Source organism: Podarcis muralis, chromosome 18, assembly GCF_964188315.1.
Source record: "Podarcis muralis chromosome 18, rPodMur119.hap1.1, whole genome shotgun sequence".
Taxonomy (NCBI): domain Eukaryota; kingdom Metazoa; phylum Chordata; class Lepidosauria; order Squamata; family Lacertidae; genus Podarcis; species Podarcis muralis.
Window position 1 is genome coordinate 7447698 of NC_135672.1, and position 22460 is coordinate 7470157.

The 22460-nt window shown below is 49.7% G+C and overlaps 1 protein-coding gene across 2 annotated transcripts in view; it reads right to left on the reverse strand.

Annotated features, from left to right (window-relative positions):
* The window catches only part of PIAS4 (protein inhibitor of activated STAT 4), a 36954-nt gene extending 21003 nt beyond the window's left edge, over window positions 1-15951 (reverse strand). The window contains exons 1-2 of one of the 2 annotated variants that reach the window (XM_028713419.2): window positions 15853-15951; window positions 2151-2607 (exon numbers count right to left, since the gene is read on the reverse strand). In XM_028713419.2, coding sequence (XP_028569252.2) covers window positions 2151-2607; window positions 15853-15894 — 499 coding nt within the window. In that variant the 5' untranslated portion in view covers window positions 15895-15951. Of the gene's footprint in view, window positions 1-2150; window positions 2608-15848 lie in introns of both variants that reach the window. The other variant, XM_028713420.2, reaches the window with a different exon arrangement.
* Between the last annotated feature and the right edge of the window lie 6509 nt (window positions 15952-22460).

The window sequence follows — 22460 nt, forward strand, 5'->3', positions numbered from 1 at the left end:
GAATAACCTCCACAGGGGGCGGGCAGGCAAGTAGCTTCCTCACATGTAGAAAAACAGCCGATCAGGGTTAAGGTTTCAGTGCTGGGTTCTGCCCCGCATGTAGATTGTCTACATGACCAGTTTACCTTTGATATGCAGAACGGGTAATTGATATGCTCTTGGGGTTCGCTCCAACCATACAATTCTGTGGTTCTACGAAAGTCTATCATGTCTTTCTGCCTTCCAAGGGTATTGCGATTAGTGCTCAAGAACAAAGGTGATTAACCACTGGTGTTTAGGGACACAGGAAGCTGCCTAGCACTGAGCCAAACCACTGGGTCCATCTAGGTAATATTTTTACTATACTGACTGGTTACAGCTCCCCAAGCAGCGTTCGAAATTACCGTATTATTCACTCTATAGGACGCACCGGACAATAGGACGCACCTTGTTTTAGAGGGGGAGAACAAGAAAAAACATTTCTACCCCTCTCTGCTCAGCGCCCCTTCAGCGAAGCGGTAGGAGAAACGGAGCCCCTTCCATTTCTTCTCCCGCTTGGCTGAAGGGGCGCTGCGCAGCTGTCCCTCTCTGCTGAAGCCAGGAGTCTTGCACTCCTGGCTTCAGCAAAAGGAACCCGAAGCCTGCAGAGCGCAGCGGGAACTCGCTCAGGCGGCTACCCCTGAAGCCTTCAGAGCGCAGTGCGAGTTCCCACTGCGCTTCACAGGCTTCAGGTTCCTTTTGCTGAAGGCGGGAGAGCAAAACTCTCCTGGCTTCAGCGAAAGGACCCCGAAGCCTGCGGAGCGCAGCGGGAACTCGCACTGCACTCCGAAGGCTTCGGCTATCCCTGAAGCCTGGTGAGCGAGAGGGGTCGGTGTGCGCCGACCCCTCTCGCTCTCCAGGCTTCAACGAAAGCAACGCAAAGCCCCCGGAGCACGGAGGGAGCGCTTCCTCTGCGCTTCAGAGGCTTCACATTGCTATCGCTGAAGCCAAGGAGCCTGCATTCGCTCCATAGGACGCACACACATTTCCCCTTAATTTTTGGAGGGGGAAAAGTGCGTCCTATAGAGCGAAAAATACGGTAGCCATTTTGCACCTGGCTTTCGACCGCTTGCAACAGAGTGAAGATACCTGGGTGCCAGGATGGCGTCTGACATCTCCACTATCTGGGGATCATTGGATTTGGGCTGCTTGCACACACTAACACCCCACCCTGTAGAATTCTATCCGTTCTACTTTATCTGTACAACTGAAACGAATTTCAGGAACCAAAATGCTTTGTATGTGCAGCCCGAGCAGGAGCACGGAACGAGGTTATAGTTAATTGTTTTCGCTTGTTTTTGCTTACCCCACCCCACTGCCCTGCTCACAGTTGTGAAGAATATTCCTACGTTACAAATGGTCCATGTCACCATTAAGAAAAAGAGGTCGTAATAGGCCAATATATAAGAGGACTGTCCCTGGATCAAGTGACTTTTCTTCTTTCAGTTCTCAAAGCTCTTCAACGAGGCTGCAATCTGAACGAGCCAGGTATTTTAACTGATAATCAATCGCAGTCCAGTCCATCACTTGAAAAATAAAACTTCAGAGCCATCTTGCCCCAAAACGGCAACTAGACATTCCGTTTTGGCAACCGTAACCTTGGTTGAAGGAGCCAGTTGGAGCCTAGGTTATATATCTGAGTTTCTAATGCTGTAAGGTTTCAGACATTAAGGGTTAGGGTATGGGTAGGGAAATTAAGGCCCAGGGGCCGGATCTGGCCCAACCGCCTTCTAAATCCGGCTCACGGATGGTCCAGGAATCAGTGTGTTTATACATGAGTAGAATGCGCCCTTTTATTTAAAATGCATCTCTGGGTTATTTGTGGGGCCTGCCTGGTGTTTTTACACGAGTAGAATGTGTGCTTTTATTTAAAATGCATCTCTGGGTTATTTGTGAGGCATAGGAATTCGTTCATTTATTTTTTTCCAAAATACAGTCCGGCCCCCCACAAGGTCTGAGGGACAGTGGACCAGCCCCCTGCTGAAAAAGTTTGCTGACCCCTGGGTTTGGGCCTGTGCACGCAAGCAGAAGAAGCAGCGCCAGCTGCCATGCGCAAACCGGCCACCTGCAAATGTGGGACGAGGCAACGTCCCAGCTGTCCAGGGCCACCCCGATCCCCCCCCCCAACTCACCGAGCTCAGTGGGCTTCAGGAGTTCGTCCAAAATGCTGTAGAAGGGGAGCTTCACCAACTGAACCTCGGGCTTCGCCGGTTTGACGGGTAACCGCCCCAGTCCGTTTAAGTACTTCCCGTAGAGAGAGGGATAGTCAATGTTGGCGGTGGAGAGAGCAGTCCTGGCCACCGCATTGCTGCTGCGGTCGTAGGAGGAATGGATGGAGAGGGTTTCCTGGGGAGGTCTGTGCTGGGGCGCCTGCTGCTGCTGCTGCTGCGGAATCTGCCCTGCATCGGAGAGCTTGGCGTAGCGCGTCTCGTAAATCTCCTTGATCTTCTTGAAGAGTTCCGGGCTGCAGTCAAACTGGACCAGCTGCAAGGCCCGGGTCACCAGTTCGTGTTTCAAGCCGCTCTTGCTCCGGCCGACGAACCCAAGCAACATCTGGAGGTCCGAGACCCGGAAACTCATCACCATGTTCTGCGGGCGGAGAGGGAGGGCAGACAGACAGACAGACAGACATCTGAAGTCAAAGATAGCGAAGAAATCAAAGCACCGTTTATGGGGCTGGCAGCAAACATTCCCCAAGATCTGGATCAAGGGAGAAATTATTAACCAGCCTTCCTCTTGCCGTGCTGCTTTGCCCATGGCTGTATTTATTCTGAATACCATTAAAAAATGTATTGTGGTTATAGCATTATTATACATTTGCAAAGACCATAATACATTTACACACACACAACCCCGCCCCCCCCCCAAGTTTATGCCACAGAACAGACCATATGGGGAAAGCATTTGGGGTCAAGTATCATGGTTATAAGGGACGCGGGTGGCGCTGTGGGTAAAAGCCTCAGCACCTAGGGCTTGCCAATCAAAAGGTCGGCGGTTCGAATCGCCACGGCGGGGTGCGCTCCCGTTGCTCGGTCCCAGCGCCTGCCAACCTAGCAGTTCGAAAGCACCCCCGGGTGCAAGTAGATAAATAGGGACCGCTTACTGGCGGGAAGGTAAACGGCGTTTCCGTGTGCTGCGCTGGCTCACCAGATGCAGCTTTGTCACGCTGGCCACGTGACCCGGAAGTGTCTCCGGACAGCGCTGGCCCTCGGCCTCTTGAGTGAGATGGGCGCACAACCCTAGAGTCTGTCAAGACTGGCCCGTGCAGGCAGGGGTACCTTTACCTTTATCATGGTTATAACAAAAAGGTCTTACGTTCTCTTTATTCTTCTGGGTTTTCTGCAAACTCAGGAAGCGGCAGATACAGAGGTGCCCACATTCAAAATACACTGGTACCTCGGGTTAAGTACTTAATTCGTTCCGGAGGTCCGTACTTAACCTGAAACTGTTCTTAACCTGAGGCACCACTTTAGCTAATGGGGCCTCCTGCTGCTGCCGCACCGCCAGAGCATGATTTCTGTTCTCATCCAGAAGCAAAGTTCTTAACCTGAAGCACTATTTCTGGGTTAGCGGAGTCTGTAACCTGAAGCGTATGTAACCCGAGGTACCACTGTATAGGAACGATTGTCCGTCAGTATTTAAGAGAAGTGCTTTTTTTCTGGGGGGGGACTCAGGGGTACGCATACCCCTAAACATTTTGTGAATCTAAGTTTGGCCTCATTGAGGGGCAGTATTGCAATATGAGCAGGAAATTGAGAGTACCCCTAAACATTTTTTTTAGAAAAAAAGCACTGCTTAGGAGTCAAACCATTTGTCCACCTAGACCAGCATTGTCAACAGTGATTGGCAGTGGCTTTCTGAATATGTACGCAATGCAACACACGCTCTACACGGTGCTCCAATCCTTCTCTCTGAAATGAACTAAGATTCCAGTCCTCATGGTTCCGAATGAAAGGCTGATTTAAGCAGGAACATCAGAGGCTACCTTACACCCAGTCGCCCTCTGCCTCTCTGCTCTGTGCCATGCACAATGTTACAAAGGATACAGGGGCCAATCAGGTTTGGGGAAGGCACCCACAACCCCTGGGACCTCCCTACTTCACAGAGATGCCCCACCATCACAAGGCAATGGAGGCGGGGCTATTGGAAGCCGATCCGCGCAAGGCGGGTAAGAAAACACCCTTCCTCTCACCCCACACCAGTTACATCTTGCTACCCACAAGCAAACACGTGCATGTCTGGTGGTGGAGAGTCGTTCCAGCACTGCGTGTTTACCCCTGCCTCTATTTCAACGAAACCAAGTCGCTTGCCCTCATGGAAACGAGTTTGAAAAGCGCACGGTGGAATTCCAGAACTTTTCCCTGCTTTTAAGCGTTACCCGCAGGTCCCAAAGGGCTGTGGGTGGTGGATCTGCATTCCAGTGGATTACTGCCCCCTTGACGCTCACGCCCTTGTGGCCAAAAATCCAGCCTCTGTGGTAGAACAGCTGGCATAGGGTGACGACCTCACTCCAGACCCAGCCCAAGGCATTTTGGCACCCGAGGCAAACCAGAAAATGGGTGTGGGTAGGAGGGGTGAATGAAGATCAGGAACAAGGGGGGGATACAGATACACTCTGGGATCTGCTGTCCCTGTGGATCCTGCCACCTGAGGCGCTTGCCGCACTTTGCCTCATGGGTGGGCCGGCCCTGCCCAGACCCTGCACCTGCCAAACCAAACTGGGGACGAGCCTTACACATGGTAAGTGGTGAGCTCCTGGGTTGAGGAAACCAAGGAAAAACAGCGGGCGTAACTGCCAGTTGGCCAACCATCGTCAACACCCTCATGCGTTCACATTGCCTACCCAAGTTAAAGCTTGCATGTGCTACGGTTTCCCAGGCAACCGCAGCTGGAAAAACAGCCCAGGGAGCCAATGGCACCCTGGACCCTTTCCCATTCCAGCCGCTCCAAGCCTCTGGTTGGTGAGAACGCGGTGCTGATAACACCAAGGCCGCAGGTTCGATCCCCGTATGGGACAGCCGCATATTCCTGCATTGCATTTTGTGAATCTAAGTTTGGCCTCATTGAGGAGCAGTACAGTGGTACCTCAGGTTACAGACGCTTCAGGCTACAGGCGCTTCAGGTTACAGACTCCGCTAACCCAGAAATAGTACCTTGGGTTAAGAACTTTGCTTCAGGAGGAGAACAGAAATTGCGCGGCAGCAGGAGGCCCCATTAGCTAAAGTGGTGCTTCACGTTAAGAACAGTTGTGATGACTAGGTTCTTCCTCGACAATTCGAGGCATATGTACGCATATGAATGTCAGTAGCAGGAAATCCCAAGAGGTAGCATTGCTACTGCTGCTGCTGCCCTCAAGTTCTGTTTGTTGGCATCCTAGGGGGTGGCATCTGGTTGGTCACTGTGAGGACAGGACGTTGGGCTCGATGGGTCTTTGGCCTAAGCCAGCAAGGAAATTCTTATTTATTCAATTTGTACGCAACCCTTCAGCCGCGGATCTCAGGGCAGCGCTCGTAATATAAAATTACAGCGTCGAAACCACAAAACGCATAGTAAAAATAAGAATAACGACGCACCAATAATCCCCGCCTCTACAGAACATTTTAAAAGGGCACTGGATTGCTAATTAGCCAAAGGCCTGATTGCTAATTAGCCAAAGGCCTGGTTGCAGGGGAATGTTTTCGCCTGGCACCTAAAGGTTCATAATGAAGGCCCTGGGGAGAGCATTCCACAGACGGGGAGCCACTGCAGAAAAGACCCCGTTCTCATGTTGCCACCCTCTGCACCTCTTGTGGAGGAGGCACACGAAGAAGGGCCTCAGTAGATGATCTCAGGATCCGGGTGGGTTCATATGGTAAGAGGCAGCCCTTGAGGTATTGTGGTCCTGCTCCACTTAAGGCTTTATAGGTCAGCACTTTGAATTGGGTCCAGAAACTACCGTATTTTTTGCTCTATTGGATGCACCGGACCATAGGAGGGGGAGAATAGGAAAGAAAAGAAATTTCTTGTTCTCCCCCTCAAAAACAAGGTGCGTTCAAAGTGCGTTCAAGAGCAGGTCGGGGAACAGCACAAAGGCTGTGCGCAGCCTTGCCGCTGCCCCCTGAGCTTGTGGGGATGGCGGTGGGGGGAAGTGCTGCTTTCCCCCACCGCCAGCCTCAAAGATCCCACTCCAAAGGCTTGAGGCTTCGGGGACAGCCATTCAAGCCTCCACAGGGCGGCGGGCTGCGTTCACCCCGCCGACCTGCGGAGCCTTTGCGCAGCCATCCCGAAGCGCCCCGTCTCTCTGTTTTGGCTTCGGGGACAGCAGACTGCTATCCGCAAGCCTTGGGAGCCCGGCGGGAACTTGCGGATAGCTGCCTAAAGCCTGGAGAGCGAGAGGGGTTGGTGCGCACTCTCCGGGCTTCAGTGAAAGCCTGCATTCGCTCCATAGGACGCACACACATTTCCCCTTCATTTTTGGAGGGGGAAAAGTGCGTCCTATAGAGCAAAAAATACCGTAATCAGCAGCCATTGCAGTCAAGCCAGGACAGCTATAATATGCTGAAACCATCTTGCCCCGGTGAGCCCCGCTGAATTCTACACCAGCAGAAGTTTCCGAACCATCTTCAGATGAAGCCCTACGTACGATGTGTTGCAGTAATCTAACATTCTACAGTGGTACCTCGTGTTAAGAACTGAATTCGTTCTGGAAGTCCGTTCTTAACCTGAAACTGTTCTTAACCTGAAGCACCACTTTAGCTAATGGGGCCTCCCGCTGCCGCCGCCACGCAATTTCTGTTCTCATCCTGAAGCAAAGCTCTTAACCTAAGGTACTATTTCTGGGTTAGTGGAGTCTGTAACCTGAAGCGTACGTAACCTGAAGCATCTGTAACCCAAGGTACCACTGTACTTCGATATCAGACATTTAAGCATCATCTGCACCTGCTACTTTTAACTGGAGAGAGTGGGGGCTGAAACTTGGACCATACCGCATGCAAAGTGGGGCCCTACCACCAAGTTATGGGTTGCTAGACCCACTGAAGTTAACAGGCCAAAGTTCATCCATGCCAATGGCTCTACTCCACCTTCGCCGCATCAAGCAGTTGGTCCCTTACCTTTCCCGCCCCGACCTGGCCACAGTGATCCATGCGACGGTCATCTCCGGGCTTGACTACTGTAATTCGCTCTACGCGGGGCTGCCCTTGGAGCTGACCCAGAAACTCCAGCGGGTGCAGAATGCTGCAGCGAGGCTCCTCCCGGGGTTTCTGCCATGGGAGCATATTCACCCAGTGCTTTTCCAGCTGCACTGGCTCCCGGTGGAGTACAGGGTCAGATTTAAGGTGCTGCTTTTGACCTTCAAAGCCCTTCACGGCCTAGGACCCTCGTACCTACGGGACCGCCTCTCCTGGTATGCCCCACGGAGAGCCTCAAGGTCCATAAATAGCAACACCCTAGTGGTCCTGGGACCTAAGGAAGTTAGATTGGCTTCAACCAGAGCCAGGGCCTTTTCAACTCTGGCTCCGGCCCGGTGGAACGCTCTGCCTCATGAGACCAGGGCCCTGCGGGATCTGATTTCTTTCCGCAGGGCCTGTAAGACAGAGTTGTTCCACCTGGCCTTTGGCTTGGAGCCAATTTGATCCCCTCCCTCTCTTTCTTTTTTCCTTTCCTTCTCCTCCTGCGATGAGGCTACATTTTAATATTTTAATGTTTCAATATTTTAATGTTGTATTTTAATTTTGTTTTTAAGTTGCAATCATTCAACTTGTTTTTATTATTGCTTGTAAGCCGCTCTGAGCCCGGCCTTGGCTGGGGAGGGCGGGGTATAAATAAAAAATTATTATTATTATTATTATTATTATTACTCGGAGTAGGGCTGGTGCAGCAAATCCTCCTTTGTTGCTGCTTCAGACGTCTGCTGGTTTTGTTCTTCCACAAGAGCAACACCAGGGGTGCCTGCCAACCGTACCCTCCACCCTCCAGTGCAAACGGACCTGCACAACCGAGTTACCAAAGCAGCGAGGAGGGCAAGTGAAGGAATACAGGCGGTGCTCCAGCACTTACAAACGGGAAGATAATTTCGCTGGTTAAAACAACACAGCATATGGACCAGGAAGCCAAGTTGCAGCCCACCTCCAGCAAGCGGAACCTGCCAAGGACTCAACGGTCCTTCTTGTTTTGCAGCCTGGGAGCGAAACCAGGTTTATAAAGCACTGGGGGCAGCAGCGGGGGGTGGGTGGGTGTGCTTGCCATACATGGATGGCAGGCGGCTGAGTCACAACTTGCACATGCCAACCACAAACACAGTGGCAGGCCAGGCAGGGTTGGGGTACTTGATCACTCGAGAGTCAAGAAAACAACTCTCTCTGAAGATCCTAAAGATGCCACCTTGGCGGCCCAAAGACGTGAAACCAACTTAAAGAATGCAGCTCAGAACTTGGAACGGTTTCTGCAGCCCGAATCGCAAACGCTGAACGGGAAAGGACGCTCTAAACCTACAAAGGGTGATCTCTGAAACCGGTTGGTTTGTTTTAAAGAGTTTATAAAAGTCTTAATGTTTCGAAAATCTCTAGTCTAAAACACCCCAAGTGTTATATTTTAAAAACAGAGTCTAAAAGCAGTAAAACAGCATTTAAAACATATACAGTGGTACCTCGGGTTAAGTACTTAATTCATTCCTGAGGTCTGTTCTTAACCTGAAACTGTTCTTAACCTGAAGCACCACTTTAGCTAATGGGGCCTCCTGCTGCTGCCGCGCCGCCAGAGCACGATTTCTGTTCTCATCCTAAAGCAAAGTTCTTAACCCGAGGTAATATTTCTGGGTTAGCAGAGTCTGTAACCTGAAGCATATGTGACCTGCTATGGCAGAGGGAAGGCCATTCGATGATACTAGCAGCAGAAAATGCCCATTTATATAGGGGTTGTTACCTGCACCCTCGTAAGGGACAAGGATGGCGCTGTGGGTTAAACCACAGAGCCTAGGGCTTGCCGATCGGAAGGTCGGCGGTTCGAATCCCCGCGACGGGATGAGCTCCCGTTGCGCGGTCCCTGCTCCTGCCAACCTAGCAGTTCCAAAGCACGTCAAAGTGCAAGTAGATAAATAGGAAGGTAAACGGCGTTTCCGTGCTCTGCTCTGGTTCGCCAGAAGTGGATTAGTCCTGCTGGCCACATGACCTGGAAGCTGCACGCCAGCTCCCTCGGCCAATAAAGCGAGATGAGCGCAGCAACCCCAGAGTCGGCCACGACTGGACCTAATGGTCAGGGGTTCCTTTACCTTTACCTCCACCCTCATGCTTAAAGCATCAAAAACGAAAGCTGAAAGCTAGTGCAGCACAGCAGCTAAGACATGGGTTGGCAAACTAAGGCCCGGGGGGCCGGATCCGGCCCAATCGCCTTCTCAATCCGGCCCGCGGACGGTCCGGGAATCAGTGTGTTTTTACATGAGTAGAATGTGTCCTTTTATTTAAAATGCATCTCTGGGTGATTTGTGGGGCATAGGAATTTGTTCATATTCTTTTTCCAAAATATAGTCCGGCCCCCCACAAGGTCTGAGGGACAGTGGACCGGCCCCCTGCTGAAAAAGTTTGCTGACCCCTGATAAGTGCATGAGGTACAAAGTGATAGAATCAGATTGGAAGGCACCTTTTAAAGGGTCGTCTGAAAGGAAGGAATCACAGCTAAAGAATCCCTGACAGATGGCCACCCAACCTCCGTTTACAAACCTCCATCAAAGGATAGCCCACCGCCTTCTGAGGGAGTCCATTCTACTGGTCAAGCCAATGGTCCCACGTAGCTCAGGACCCTCTACACAGCAGCCCTCCGTGATTTCAGACAAGAACCTTCTGCATGCAAAGCAGGTGTTCCGCCAACAAGCTATAGCTCTGCAACATAATACAGTGGCACCTCGGAAGTTGAACGGAATCCGTTCCGGAAGTCCGTTCGGCTTCCAAAATGTTCGGGAACCAAGGCGCGTTTTCTGGCTGGCTGCAGGAAGCTCCTGCGGCCAATCGGAAGCTGCGGAACCCACGTCGGACGTTTGGGTTCCAAAGAACGTTCGCAAACCGGAAGACTCACTTTGCAGGGTTCGGGAGCCAAAACGTTCGAGCCGCAAGGCGTTTGACTTCCGAGGTACGACTGTATTTAAGCTCAGCAACCAAGTGAGGAGATAGCCTTGGGCTACCATGCCCCCCCCCCAGCAAATAAACAAATAAAAATGCTTTCTGTCTCAGGCTGCTGACCCACCTAACCCTTCCCTGCAATACTAGTACTCCAGGGGTGGTTGTGGGCAGGATTCCTACACTAGATGACTCTCAGGGTGCCCCCCAAATTTACAATTCTATGATTCCATGATTATTGCAGGACTTTGGGGCGTAAGAGGTATGGTGGCCTAGATTTTTGTTGGCTCTATCAGATGTGTGAAGTAATCCTCAGCAGTCAGGAGCAGCAAACAAATGTTGCGCCCTCCATATGCTAAAAATAATGAGAGCCAGCAACTTGCTTTGCCCTTTTAATACGGGGATTAAAACAAATAATAATACTGGTAGACTTTTACAGAAGACGAAAGAAACAGATTTGGCTGAACATGAGGGGGACCTTCTTAGAGTTATTGTTAAATGAGGAACAGGCTGACTTGAGAGGCACTGGAGGTTTCTGCAGATCCTGTGCTGAACAGAAGGCTTGGCTAAACACTATGGTTTGACAATGCTGCGCAGATCTCGTCAAGGCACTGAAATTGTGGAACATCATCTGTGCCTAAAAAGCGGTATATAAATTGGTTAACGGTAACAACAGAAGCAGCAGCAGCAGCAGCAAAGCCTCCTATCTGCTCCAACTAATTTAAAAAGTAGGTCTCCGCTTATTATGATTCACAGCCATCGCCTTAAAATCTCAAAGCTTCAAACCCCACCATTTCACAGCTGCACCTCCCAAGCTCCAGCTGCTCAGGGCAGCACAAGCAAAGGGAAGCCCATGCAAAAACGACAAGAGCAATAGATAGGCAGGCAAGCAAGCAAGGACTTGGCAGTGGAGGCAGCAGGTGGGATTCCTCAGTGCCAAATCCAACCATCCCAGGGCTCTCTAGCTGGGCCCTGGAGCATTCCACCGGCCACATACCCTCACCAGCCTTTGCTTTGCACCCTCCTGGAGTGACTTTGCCTGGCTGGAATGTGTCTTCTTGCTTTGTCTGGATGACGGATGGAGCAAAGTGTGTTGGAAGCACCCTGCTGCACAAAGCTGTAATCTGCATTCATTGCTCCACCCACTTCTGCCCACGATTGGCATGTGGCTCTTGGAAGGTTTCCCAGAAGGCCCTCGGGTTGGAAAAGGGAGCGAGGAGACAGCGATGTACCTCATGCACACCAGTTTGAGAAAATCTGCTGCTGTCCGTATCAGACTGGACAGGTCTACTGCAGATATTCATTTGATACAATAATAATTAACATTTATAGAGCGCCAAGCCTCCATAGCACTAAAAGATGCTGTACTCCTTACAACAGCCCTGTGAGATGGGCTAGCCTCATTTCCCCCCTATTAGAGCTGGGTCTGACAGCAGCAAGACTTTCCTTACAGCCTTCACACTAACTGTAGCTGAGATAAAGGGCCCCTTGCGCACTCCTTTCCCATTTGTGTTTTGTCTATCAGATTCTGAGTCTGAGGCCAGGGGTTGTCTTATTATTGAAATTTATACGCTGCTCTGGGAGCTTCATATGGTTCATAGACTCATAGAATCTTACGAGTTGAAAGGGACCCATGGATCATCTAGTCCAACGCCCTGTAACGCAGGAATCTCGGCTAAAGCACCCGTGACAGATAGCCATCCAACCTCTGCTTGAAAACCTCCAAGGAAGGAGAGTCCACCACTTCTCGTGGGAGTCTGTTCCACTGCTGAACAGCTCTTACTGTCAGAAAGTTTTTTTCCGAATGTTTAGTCGGAATCTCCTTCCTTGCAACCTGAAGGCATTGGTTCAAGTCCTACCCTCCAAAGCAGGAGAAAACAAGCATGCTCCCTCCTCCGTGTGACAGCCCTTGAAATATTTGAAGGTGGCTATCATATCTCATAGGGACGCAGGTGGCGCTGTGGGTAAAAGCCTCAGCGCCTAGGACTTGTCGATTGAAAGGTCGGCGGTTCGAATCCCCGTGGCGTGGTGCGCTCCCGTTGCTTGGTCCCAGCGCCTGCCAACCTAGCAGTTCGAAAGCACCCCCGGGTGCAAGTAGATAAATAGGGACCGCTTACTAGCGGGAAGGTAAACGGCGTTCCGTGTGCTGTGCTGGCTCGCCAGAACAGCTTTGTCACGCTGGCCACGTGACCCGGAAGTGTCTGCGGACAGCGCTGGCTCCCGGCCTATAGAGTGAGATGAGCGCACAACCCTAGAGTCTGTCAAGACTGGCCGGTACAGGCAGGGGTACTGTGATGGGATGATGAGCTGCTTGTGCGTAAAATCCTAGTCCCTCAGAGTTTGATCAAATCCGCAAACCTCTGCCTACGACGGAGCCCCTCAAGCATGGCTCCGTCAGTCGCTAGCAGAATCCGAAAGTGGGCGCTTACGGAATCTCTTCCAGCATAAAAGCTCCTTAACGGAAACACGTCTTCTGGACTCTCGGCGCGACAGTTTCCGGCGAGGAGTGGGTGTCCCTATAGGAGGTCTTGAAACCTCCCCACTGTTTTCGCTGGAAGTGTCTCTGAGCCATCCCTCCGACTCACTTTCCCTTGGAGCTCCTTCTCTCCCCCTGCTGGTTCCCTCTTCAGCTGCTAAGTCTCTCTCAACCTCCGGGAGCCCTTCCACCTCCTGTCCTTCCGATGGCAGTTCCCTGACAGGTACCTTTACCTTTACCTTATCATATCTCCTCTCAGTTTCCTCTTTTCCACGCTAAACATACCCAGCTCCTTCAAGTGCTCCTCATAAGGCTTAGTTTCCAGACCCTTGGCCACCTTGGTTGCCCTCCTCTGCACACATTCCAGCTTGTCAACATCCTTCTTAAATTGTGGTGCCCAGAATTAGACACAGTACTCCAAGTGTAGCCTGACCAAGGCAGAATAGAGTGGTAGTATGACTTCCCTTGATCTAGACACTATACTTCTGTTGATGCAGCCTACAACGGCATTAGCTTTTTTCGCTGCTGCATCACACTGCGGACTCATGTTAAGCTTGTGGTCCACCAAGACCCCCTAGATCCTTTTTACATGTACTTCTAGTAAGCCAGATGTCTTCAGGAGAGATAAAAGTGCTCTAAATAAGTAACAAATACGTAAGTGCGTGGAAACTCAAGGTTTCAACTGAAGACTTCCCAGTTTGTGTCCACAGCTTACTGAAAAAAAACTGGAAGCCAGCCATTCCAAATTCACTCAAAGAAGTTAACTACCCTAAAGTCTTTGTTTCTGAATATTCACGAAACAAGCCAGATCTACTCTTGTAAAGTAAAAGTACAATCATTAATACAAATGGCAGAACTTATAATTGTGGCTTCCTATACATGACTTTGGGACGTGGGTGGCGCTGTGGGTTAAACCACAGAGCCTAGCACTTGCTGATCAGAAGGTCGGCGGTTCGAATCCCCGCGACGGGGTGAGCTCCCGTTGCTCGGTCCCTGCTCCTGCCAACCTAGCAGTTCAAAAGCACGTCAAAGTGCAAGTAGATAAATAGGTACCACTCCGGCGGAAAGGTAAACGGCGTTTCCGTGTGCTGCTCTGGTTCGCCAGAAGCGGCTTAGTCATGCTGGCCACATGACCCGGAAGCTGTACACTGGCTCCCTCGGCCAATAAAGCGAGATGAGCGCCGCAACCCCAGAGTCGGCCACGACTGGACCTAATGGTCAGGGGTCCCTTTACCTTTATACATGACTTTGCTTGCTATCTAAGGTGTCCATTGGTTTCACAACTGGCTCTGCATGGTTCAACTTAACAATACAGAACACACAGAGAAGGAGCCTTAAAGAATCTTACAGAAATTCCATTTTGGCAGGTGGTTTTGTGACTTAAGTGTCTAATTACATAGAAGATAAGGCTATCAGCATCTATTAGCCATGACAGCTATGCCCTACGTCCATGACCACAAACCGTATGCCTCTGAATGCCAGTTCAGGTAGAGGAGAGTTGCAGTTTCACTCAGGCCTCCCATCGTTGCATTTGGTTGGCCACTGTGAGAATGGGATGCTGGACTAAATGGGCCACGGCATGATCCAGCAGGGCCCTTCATAGGTCCTTATGTGCCACAGAAATGCATTTATAGCTTTTTCTGTTATTATCCACATGCATGCATATACAAGGTAAACAAGGGAACGGCTAAGAGATGCGTTGATCTGTTAAATGTTTCAGATCCACCCTCCTCCATTAAAACAGCTAAGGTTTCAAATTAACAAATAAACACACACACACATGTATGCACAATAAATATCTGTCAGGAGAGAGCCAACACCTGACAAATCCAGTTCACAAACGTGCTTCAAGCAGAATAAACCTGTTTCACTTTCTAAAAAGTACTGCCACGCTCCGTGGGTGCCCGTTTTGGCTGCGCAGGAGGCGAAGGCTGCAACCCTTACCTAGAAGTCCAGCGATTTCCAATTAGGCATGTACAGTGGTACCTCAGGTTACATACCCTTCAGGTTACAGACTCCGCTAACCCAGAAATAGTACCTCGGGTTAAGAACTTTGCTTCAGGATGAGAACAGAAAACGTGCTCCGGCGGCGCGGCAGCAGCAGGAGGCCCCGTTAGCTAAAGTGGTGCTTCAGGTTAAGAACAGTTTCAGGTTAAGAACGGACCTCCGGAACGAATTAAGTACTTAACCCGAGGTACCACTGTATGCAATTGCCAAGCTGCTATTCCAGGCGACTTAACCAGCGAGTAACACCACCCCCAATGGGACATGGGTGGTGCTGTGGGTTAAACCACAGAGCCTAGGACCTGCCAATCAGAAGGTCGGCGGTTTGAATCCCCGCGACGGGGTGAGCTCCCGTTGCTCGGTCCCAGCTCCTGCCAACCTAGCAGTTCAAAAGCATGTCAAACTGCAAGTAGATAAATAGGTACCGCTCTGGCGGGAAGATAAACGGCGTTTCCGTGCGCTGCTCTGGTTCGCCGGAAGCGGCTTAGTCCTGCTGGCCACATGACCCAGAAGCTGTATGCCGGCTCCCTCGGCCAATAAAGCGAGATGAGCGCCGCAACCCCAGAGTCGTCCACGACTGGACCTAATGGTCAGGGGTCCCTTTACCTTACCTTTAACACCACCCTCCTGAACCCAAGGGGTGCTTACTTTCTGAGTAAGACCTGCGTAAGATCGCCCTTTGCTGCTGTTGTGTTTTTGTTTTGTTTTCGCTTCCAACACACCAATCAGGATTAAACCAGCTCCAAACAAACAGTCCCCCCCCCCCAAAAAAAATCCACCTTGCAGGGTTGGTGGCAACTCCTCCTGGCTGTCAAAAGGTGCCCCAAAGGGAGGGCTGGCATGAGGGCGAGATAAAAGGCATGTAAACAAACAGACAGGCAAACAAACCCTCCTGGGGGGGGTGAGAGGAAATGGGGAGGGTCTTTCCTGGCATGGGGGGGTCTTGAAGGTGGGGGTGTAAAACAGCAGCAGGTAGGGAGAGGGGGGGATGTGAGAGTGGGGGGGATTGGTAAGGGGGGGTAGTCCCTGGAGGGGGGTGGGGAGGCCGCCCCCTCCCTCGGGACGAGGGGGCGGGGCTTCTGGCCGCCCCTCCCCTTTAGCCACGCCCCTCCCTCCTCAGGTGCCCCCTCCCTGTGGCACAGATTCATAGGGTCCCCCCCCAAAAAAAACATACCTCAGTGAGGGGGGGGACGGGGCGCCCCCTTCGGACCCCCGCTTCTCCTCTCCCTCCCTCCCCTCCCTCCCTCTCCTCTTTCACTCACTCACTTTCGCCTCCACCAGCTCCGCCGCCATCTTGACTTCCAGCATCCAACGCGCCGGGAACAGGTGGAGGGAGGGGCGGGGGGAGGGAAGAAGAAAGAGAAGAGCCGCCCGCGTCACGTGACGGGGGGACGACGTCAACGGCTAAGCGCCCCGGCTCGGCCAATCCGGAGCGCGCGTCTTGCGGTTTCTTTCCCCGCCCCCGCCCTCTTTTCTCCAATCAGCGTCGACGCTCCGTACGAAAAGCCTCTCCTGACGTGCGACGCCGGAGACGGGGAGCGCGGCGCGTGCGCATGCGCGCCAAGCGACCCGGCGAAGCTTTTTTCGGGCCGGCCTCTCGCTTCTCCTCCGCCAGAAGAGGGGAGAGGCGGCGCATGCGCACAGCCAACCCGCCTTGCCCGCTTCCTCTTCCCGAGAAAGAGCGATGACGACGTGTGGCCACGCCCAGCCGGCTCTTAAAGAGACACTCACCCCCCAAAAAGGGAAAATAATTTGCGGGCAGGATTTAATCTGTGGTCATATTTAGGTTCGACTTAACCTTAGGAGAGGGTTTTGTAGTGGCTAGGCTCGGTTTTAGTGGACGAACAGCAATATGGTCAGGGAGGCCCTCTGGGCATGTGCAGAGTGCATTTAAGAGGCCCACCAAGTAGCCACAATTTAAAAATGATTTGAGAGGAAAGGCAGGATGTGAATCTAATGGATAAAGCAACGCCACACACCCCACTTTTTTTGGGGGGGGGGGATAAGCTGAATCGGTAGAACATGAGAGTCTTAATCTCAGGGTCGTGGGTTCCAGATTCCTGCATTGCAGGGGGTTGGGCTAGATGACCGCACGGGGTCTCTTCCAACTCTACGATTCTGCCATTCATCTTCGTTCCGCTCTGTCCAAAATCCCATGTGGACTGATCATTATCTTTTTTTTAATTATTATTATTCAAAATTTTCTAGACATTTATCTTCCAACACATATAACCCCATCCCCAACAATACAATAAACAGACACAAAAAAAAGGACAAAGAAAAACATACAGAAAAGAAGAAAAAGTTATAACATCATCGTCAATTTCTTACTTTCCTCGCTTTTGGACTTCCTCACGTCTTTCGTTCCTGCTTTCCAAATTTATAAAATTCTAGACAGCAAATTATCACCTTGTTTCAATTTCTTAGTTATATTTGTCTTCCATATTATGGAATATTATGTCTTCCAATTTTAAATTTATTTTCCAAAGTCTTAGATACTTAGATATACATAATATTAACCAGTAGATTTACTTTTTCTCAAATCTCATCTATTCTCAAACACTTGTCAACTAATTTACTGATGCCACCTTAACTCTTACTCTTACATCATCTTAACATTCATACAGTTTACAATGTTTTTGTAAATAGTCCTTAAATTTCTTCCAATCCTCTTCCACCCCTTCTTCTCCCAGGTCACGGATTCTGCCAGTCATTTCTGCTAATTCCATATAGTCTATCAGTTGCATCTGCCATTCTTCCAGCGTGGGCAAGTCTTGAGTTTCCCAGTGTTTAGCTATGAGTATTCTTGCTGCTGTTGTTGCATACATGAAAAATGCATAATCCTTCGATCATTATCATCACCATAATCATTTATTAAATTTACCAGTCACTTGTGACCCAAAGGGATCCAAGCAACTTACAGCAATATGTATTTTATACATACATGCGAAAGGCTGGGCTGGATGAATCCCTAGCCGGAATTAAGATTGCCGGAAGAAATATCAACAACCTCAGATATGCAGATGACACAACTTGGATGGCAGAAAAGGAGGAGGAATTAAAGAACCTTCTAATGAGGGTGAAGGAGAAGAGTGCAGAACATGGTCTGAAGCTCAGCATCAAAAAAACGAAGATCATGGCCACTGGTCCCATCACCTCCTGGGAAATAGAAGGGGAAGAAATGGAGGCAGTGAGAGATTTTACTTTCTTGGGCTCCATGATCACTGCAGATGGTGACAGCAGCCACGAAATTAAAAGACGCCTGCTTCTTGGGAGAAAAGCAATGACAAACCTAGACAGCGTCTTAAAAAGCAGAGACTTCACCTTGCCAACAAAGATCCGTATAGTAAAACCTAAGGTTTTCCCAGTAGTGATGTATGGAAGTGAGAGCTGGACCATAAAGAAGGCTGATCGCCGAAGAATTCATGCTTTGGAATTCTGGTGCTGGGGGAGACTCTGGAGAGTCCCATGGACTGCAAGAAGATCAAATCTCTCCATTCTGAAGGAAATCAGCCCTGAGTGCTCACTGGAAGGACAGATCCTGAAGCTGAGGCTCCAAGACTTTGGCCACCTCAGGAGAAGAGAAGACTCCCTGGAAAAGACCCTGATGTTGGGAAAGATGGAGGGCACAAGGAGAAGGGGACGACAGAGGACGAGATGGTTGGATGGTGTTCTCGAAGCTACCAGCATGAGTCTGACCAAACCATGGGAGGCAGTGGAAGACAGGAGGGCCTGGCGTGCTCTGGTCCAGGGGGTCACGAAGAGTCGGACACAACTAAACGACTAAACAACTACTAACCTTAGGAGAGGGTTTTGTACTGGCTAGGCTCGGTTTTAGTGGACGCACAGCAATATGGTCAGGGAGGCCCTCTGGGCATGCGCAGAGTGTATTTAAGAGGCCCACCATGTAGCCACAATTTAAAAATAATTTGAGAGGAAAGGCAGGATGTGAATCTAATGGATAAAGCAACGCCACACACCCCACTTTGGGAAGGGGGATAAGATGAATCGGTAAAACATGAGAGTCTTAATCTCAGGGTCGTGGGTTCCAGATTCCTGCATTGCAGGGGGTTGGGCTAGATGACCGCACGGGGTCTCTTCCAACTCTACAATTCTGTCATTCATCTTCGTTCCGCTCTGTCCAAAATCCCACGTGGACTGATCATTATCATCACCATAATCATATATTAAATTTGCCCGTCGCTTGTGACCCAAAGGTATCCAAGCAACTTACAGCATTATATATTTTATATACACATCATACGCTATGGGAAGGGGGGCAAAGCAGGAAAACTGTACAATAAATCAATGTTTTGTCTATTTATTTGCCACATTTCCCCCCTGCCTTACATTACCAAGGTCAAGGGGTCTAGTAATGCCACAGTTTTCAGAATTCTGGAAAATAGAAAGAAGTGGCAAAAGAGGCAAAAATTATATATCATAGCTGGAAAGAAATAACAGGAAAGAAATAACAGATAACCCCACGTGTTTACTATAAAGACAGCATTTCAGTTTTCTATAGATTTCAGATATTTGCTACAGCGGTGGGCGTTGTATTTCTGTATTTTTAAAAATATACGCCACACTGCATAGACAGTTTGCCTGCCCCTCATAACAATCTAGCATAGCTTTTCTTCTGCTGCCACGCTGAATAAATCAGCAGTAATTGATGGGTGCAAATATTTCAGGAACTTCCTGCAGATTTTGACTTGAAGGACGCTGCCTTGAGCTCACTGGAAGTTGTTGAGCTTTTAGAGCTTCTTATTCATATAAATCGCCAAAATTGCCACTTCCGATATGTCCGGATTTTCCCAGACGTATGGCAACCCTAGCTGCACATTCAAAGTTTCCAATAAAGAACTAAGTGTCGGTCACGTTCATCCCTTTACAAACGAACTAGTCCATCCAAACGATTATCAGCCAATGTGCTGAATTATAAAATATACCATATTTTCTGTCCCATAGGACGCACCTAGTTTTTTTTGGGGGGGGGGGAAATAGAGGGAAAAAATTTCCCCTTTATTTCCCCCCCAAAACCAGGTCGAGGAACAGCGGGATGGCGGTGCTGCGCCTCCCCACTGTCCCCCGAGCTTGTGGGGCTGGCCGATGCCTGCCAGGCGCGAGGGGCGCTCTGCTTCAGGGCGCCCCGCGCGCCGGGCAGCAGGCTGCTATCCGCAGCCTAGGGAGCTCTGCGGGAACTCAGCGAAAGCCTGTATTCGCCCCATAGGACGCACACAGATTTCCCCTTCATTTTTGGAGGGGGGAAAGTGCGTCCTATAGGACGAAAAATACGGTACTTACGTAGGTTTAGAAAACACCAAAACACACTCACACATTGTTTGATTTACTTCCCCCAACAATTGTGATTTAAGCTTAAAAGAGTCTATACAGTGGTACCTTGGTTCTCAAATGCCTTGATACTCAAACAACTTGGAACCCAAGTTTTTTATTTGTACATTGGGGTACTTTTATAGCTTTGTTTAGAGTATGTAATGTTTTAATAATATAAATGTTTTAAGTCTTTTTTTACCAATTCAGTATATTTTCTTTTAATTGTCAAATAATTCTGTGTACATTGCGGCAGCCTTTGGCTATGTGCAATAAAACTGACTGAGACTGAGACTGACAAACACTGCAAACCCACAAGTAAGTGTTCTGGTTTGCCAATTTTTTTTTCAGAAGCTGAACATGCTCCGTTTCGAGTGTTACGCTGAGGTTTGTCTGTTTTTGCTATTTATTTTGCTTTTCTGTTTTTGCGGCTCTTTTTCATTTTGTTTTTGTGACTGTGTGGAACCCAGTTCAGCTACTGATGGATTGATTGTGTGACTGCAGTACATTGTTTATTGCTTTCATTTTATGGACCAATGGTCTTGTTAGGTGGTAAAATTCATGTTAAATTGCTGTTTTAGGGGTTGTTTTTAAAAGTCCAGAACAGATTAATCCATTTTGCATTACTTTATATGGAAAAGCTTGCTTTGGTTTTGGAATGCTTTGGTTTTGGAACAGACTTCCTTTTTTTATATATATAATTTTTATTGATTTTAACATATAAATTATAAAACGTACCACAAAACTTAAAACTTATACAATCTTTTTAGACTTCCATCAGCACCTCTGATGATCCACCGTTTTAACCACTTCTTATGCATTTCTTAACTTTAAATCTTTTAACAAATCATCCTTCTCCTTATACATTTTTGCAATAATTCCAATAATACTCCTCACAAAGCGTCTTGCAGACCTACAAACGTCGTCTGGTCTTCACAAATACTTTTCAAATAGTCCGTAAATTTACTCCAGTCTTCCGTGAATTTCTGGTCCCACCGGTTTCGAATCCTTCCTGTTAATTTATCTAATTCTGCATAGTCCATTAACTTCATCCTCCATTCTTGGATCGTCGGTAATTCTTCTTGCTTCCATTTTTGGGCCAATAATATTCTTGCTACTGTTGTTGCATATACAAAAAGCTTACATTCCTTTCTGTTTATATCACTCCCAACAATTTCCAGTTAAAAATCTTCTGGTTTCTTTATGAATGTATATTTCAATATTTTTTTCATCTCATTATATATCATCTCCCAGAAGCTTTTCACCTTCTTACATTCCCACCACATGTGATAAAATGTTCCCTCTTTTTCTTTACATTTCCAACATTTATTATTAACTTTATACCTTTTCGCTAATTTGACGGGTGTAATATACTATCTAAATATCATTTCCATCACATTTTCTTTGAGGGTATTGCATGCCGTAAATTTTAAGCCTTCTTTCCATAGTCTTACCCAATCACTCAGCTTTGTGGGGGTTTTAGCAGTTTTTATTGACGTCGCCACAAGCAGCTCTGGGAGACTTTGAGGCCAAAAGACGGGGTTACATATGTTAAAATAAAGAAAGAACACAAGAGCCTCCTGGATCAAGCCAGTGGTCCATCTTGTCCAGCAACCTGTTCTTACCGTGACCAAACAAATGCCCCTTATGGAAAACCCACAAGGAGGACATGACCACAAGGGCACAGGGGTCAGTTTCGGTATAAGGCAGCTTCCCAAGTTCTTTTTTTTCTAACCGAGACCTTTATTCAGGTCTAAGAGGACTGGGAACTTACCTTTTTGTTCGGAGAGGGAGCAAAAAGCTGTGGCGGAACATCTGTTCTACATACAGGAGACCCCCCAGTTAAATTCCCAGCATCTCCAGGTAGGCCTGGGCAGAGGCGAAGCAACCTGGACCGGCGTTTGTCCCAGGGGGCATAGCGCTCATTGCAGGTGGCGTGGCGTGCATCCCAAGGGCGTGGCACTCGTCCCAGGGGCGTGGCACTCATCGCAGGAGGTGTGACGCGTGTCCCAGGGGCGTGGCACTCACCGCAGGAGGTGTGGCGCGTGTCCCAGGGGCGTGGCACTCATCGCAGGAGGTGTGGCGTGTGTCCCAGGGGCGTGGCACTCATCACAGGAGGTGTGGCGCGTGTCCCAGGGGCGTGGCACTCATCACAGGAGGTGTGGTGCGTGTCCCAGGGGTGTGGCACTCATCGCAGGAGGTGTGGTGCGTGTCCCAGGGGCGTGGCACTCATCGCAGGAGGTGTGGCGCGTGTCCCAGGGGCGTGGCACTCATCGCAGGAGGTGTGGTGCGTGTCCCAGGGGCGTGGCACTCATCGCAGGAGGTGTGGCGCGTGTCCCAGGGGCGTGGCACTCATCGCAGGAGGTGTGGCGCGTGTCCCAGGGGCGTGGCACTCATCGCAGGAGGTGTGGCGCGTGTCCGAGGGGCATGGCACTCATCACAGGAGGTGTGGCACGTGTCCCAGGGGCGTGGCACTCATCGCAGGAGGTGTGGCACGTGTCCCAGGGGGTGCGCCGCTGATCGGGGTCGGCATTTTGTCACCCCCC